Source organism: Emiliania huxleyi (assembly GCF_000372725.1).
Source record: "Emiliania huxleyi CCMP1516 unplaced genomic scaffold EMIHUscaffold_113, whole genome shotgun sequence".
Lineage (NCBI taxonomy): Eukaryota > Haptophyta > Isochrysidales > Noelaerhabdaceae > Emiliania > Emiliania huxleyi.
The window spans coordinates 1-3,281 of NW_005201613.1; the positions used below are offsets into that span (position 1 = coordinate 1).

The 3,281-nt window shown below is 64.4% G+C and overlaps 1 protein-coding gene across 1 annotated transcript in view; it reads right to left on the minus strand.

Annotated features, from left to right (window-relative positions):
- Nucleotides 1-1,333: 1,333 nt before the first annotated feature.
- Nucleotides 1,334-3,281, minus strand: part of EMIHUDRAFT_223806 (hypothetical protein) — a gene marked incomplete at both ends in the record, with an annotated part of 4,973 nt that continues 3,025 nt past the window's right edge. The window contains 5 exons of the mRNA XM_005791344.1: nucleotides 1,334-1,471; nucleotides 1,700-1,984; nucleotides 2,180-2,278; nucleotides 2,349-2,927; nucleotides 3,099-3,236. Of these exons, the coding sequence (XP_005791401.1) occupies nucleotides 1,334-1,471; nucleotides 1,700-1,984; nucleotides 2,180-2,278; nucleotides 2,349-2,927; nucleotides 3,099-3,236 (1,239 nt within the window). The remainder of the gene's footprint in view (nucleotides 1,472-1,699; nucleotides 1,985-2,179; nucleotides 2,279-2,348; nucleotides 2,928-3,098; nucleotides 3,237-3,281) is intronic.

Here is a 3,281-nt window from a genome sequence, read left to right on the forward strand (position 1 = left end):
CAACACGATAGTGCAACTGTTAGGCCCAAAGTTACGTTAACGCGTTTGACAACCCTAGTCCCTACCCCAAAGAGTTGTGTGTGAAGTCGTCGCTAAAGTCCAATACTGTATCTCATTTCTTAGAATCTTACGTCGAGGTCGTGGCCAGCGAAAACTATGATATGATGCAAGCGGGGAAATCCTGATGAGCTGGATCGCGGAGATGTATCTCTTTTGAGAGACATGCTAAGGGATGCGCTTGCCTTTGTATATTGTAAGTAGGGGGACGTGACGAGAAGCGTTCTGGTGATCTCAGGCCCAGTGAGGTACGGCTTTAGTGCACTGGTCTACTCGGATCCCGCTGAATAAGTTCCTCTTGTAGCTCGATCGGTCACACCGCCATCGCCGTCGGGGAGAGAGAGGGGGGATGACACTGCCTCTGCAGCGTGCACCTCGATCCTGTACCGTGTTTGCTATGCCCCCCCCCCCCCAATGAACACACCAGGGAGGGAGGGCGAGACGATCGAGGGGTCCCGTACCATGCGGAATCGACCCTATCCAGTGCTCAAGTGCTCAAGTAGGGGGTGCGGTGCGTACCAAAATCCACCACTGTGGGATTTCGCGCAATCGCTTGACTCTGAAAGCTCGCCGATCCCTGCGGTGAGCGCTGTGATCGCCGCAGACTGGCTCCGACTTGACGGGCGCATGGAGACGTGATGCCTCCATGCTGCCGTCAAGTCGAAATCGACATGCAGCTCGATGGTTTGCCCGAAAAGAGGTACATCGCGGCGTTTTGGGCGACAACAGCGCTGCGACCGCGAAGTGGCGGTGGACATGCTCCCATGTTGCCGACGCGGCGCCGGAGTGGCCGGCGCTGCTCGCCGCGACCACGACGGCTACTCTGATACTCCGGGCCGACCCGTCCTACCCGACGGTCGTGGCCAGCGAAAACTATGATATGATGCAAGCGGGGAAATCCTGATGAGCTGGATCGCGGATGTATCTCTTGAGAGACACATGCTACGTAAGATGCGCTTGCCTTTGTGCTTTGAGACATACATAACGCACAGTACTCAGTACACTGTAGGTGAAAAAACTGAAATCTGAAAAATACAAGAGTATGCGGGAGACCCCTCTTGTACTTCCTGTTCGATCTCCTCGCGTCAACTAATTCGCACACACGAGGGTGCTGGGTGCCTGCCCTGGGTCACAGATTCAGATATGCGCAGGTGCGCGGAGAGACAGCTAAAACCGTACGCACACCACCCAGGCTCTGCTGGATGACTGCATCTTCGCCTGTCTGCCACAAACAAGCAAAACTTGCTCGCCCTCCGTAGTGCTGTGCCTGTGGTGTTCATGGCGGCGCCGGCGGCAGGAAGTGGACGCCCGGGGGAAGCTGGACGTTGAGCGAGAGGCCGGGGGTGAGGACAGTGCCACTGGGCACAGGGATTGTCATTAGCCCCGATGTTGTGCTGATCTTAAGGCTCTGCCCCTGTACGAAGTTGGAAGGAACCATGATTCTGATCGGCGGCTGCTGCATCTTCTCTGGTGCCTGCTGCATCTGCTGACGCATCTGCTGCTGCATCTGCTGCTGTGCCTGCTGCTGTGCCTGCTGCTGTGCCTGCTGCTGTGCCTGCTGCATCTGCTGCTGTGCCTGCTGCTGTGCCTGCTGCTGTGCCTGCTGCTGTGCCTGCTGCATCTGCTGCTGCAGCTCGCGCACGACCTCCTCGGGCATCGCGTCGTGGCGCGTATGTGTCTCGACGTCGACCCACGCGTCGCCACCCGCGCTCGTGCGGTACTGCTGCCACTTGCCGACGCGGCGCACCGCGGCTGCGCCGGTCTGCTCCTCCCACTCCGCAAGCGCGGCCTCCGCAGGGGAGAGCTTCTCCTCCGCGCACTCCTCCATGAGCGGCTCGTGCAGGTGGCGCTCTCGCACCCAGAAGGCGGGCTGCGTCGCGTCGAGCGGCGTGCCCGTGCCCATGCCGAGTAGCTCGGCGAGGATGGACTTCGGGTCGAGCTCCTCGCCGCCGCCGCCGCCGCCGCCAGCGCCGACAGCGCCGCCCTCGCCATCATCCTCGGCGCCACTCTCGCCGCCGCCGTCGTCGCCAAAGTCGAGGAGGTCGGCCAACTCTGCGGTATCGAAGTGCCGCCCCGTCGCGGCGTCGTCGACGACCGTCCGCCCGAGCCCGAGCTTGCTCACCTGCCGCTTGTAGATCTTCGCCTCCATCGTCTGCGCGGCGATGAGTCGATACACGTGCACAGCACGCGTCTGCCCGTACCGGAACGCGCGGCACACAGCCTGCGTGGGCGGCGCAGAAGGCGAAGCTCAAGGGGTGCAAGAGAGCTGCCGCAACCTCAGGGCTGCAGACCTGCGCGTCCACCGCCGGGTTGAACGACACGTCCATCAGCACGACGTGGTTCGCGCCGACCAAATTCACGCCGAGAGCGCCCGCACCGGTGGAGAGCAGGAAGCACTTTGCCCTCGCCTGCCGGTCGCCGTTGAAGGCCGCGATCGCCTGCGCACGCGCGCGCAAGTTGCAGGAGCCTTTGATGACGAAGTACTCGCGGTCGCGCCGCCAGCCGAGCCGTGAGCGGAGCGAGCCCTCCACGAAATCGAGCGTGCCGAGCGAGGATGAGAAGACGAGCGAACGTTCGCCGCGCGCGGCCGCGCGCTCGACGATGCCGAGCGCTAGCACCATCTTGCCCGAGAGCGCGAGCGCAGACGCATCGTCGTGCTCGGCCTCGACCATCCGCAGCAGCGGGGCGACCGCGTCGTCGGCCTGTCCGTCGCGCACGAGCGCCGACTCATCGACGACCTCGTCCGTCGCGAGTCGCGTCGCCGTGCCCGAGCCGTCGACGCCACCCGTCTCGACGTTGGCCGCGGCGCCGGCCTCCTCGGGGCTCTCCACGCTGCCCTCGCCCGCGCCGTCCAGCGCCGCGTCTCCATCCTCGTCGCTCAAGCAGATCACCTCGGGCGGCGGCGCCGCGGTGGAGGCCGCCGCGGGCGCGCGTGCCGCAGGCGCCGATGCGCGGCTCATCGGCTTGGACTTGGGCGGGCGGCCGCGCTTGCGAGGCGCGCCGTCAGCCTTGCGCGCAGCCTCCGCCTCGGCCTCTGCGACGGCGATGGGCAGCACGCTCGGGTGCGCCCAGACGCGCCTGCCGATCTGAAAGACCTTGAAGAGCCCGCCCGCGCCGCCGCTCGCGTCGGCGTCGCGTGCGCTCTGGAGCCACTGCAGCAGCCTCCGGTACATCCTGCGCTGCAGGTCGCCGAGGCGCACGTGGATCACAGCCTCGCGCTTGGG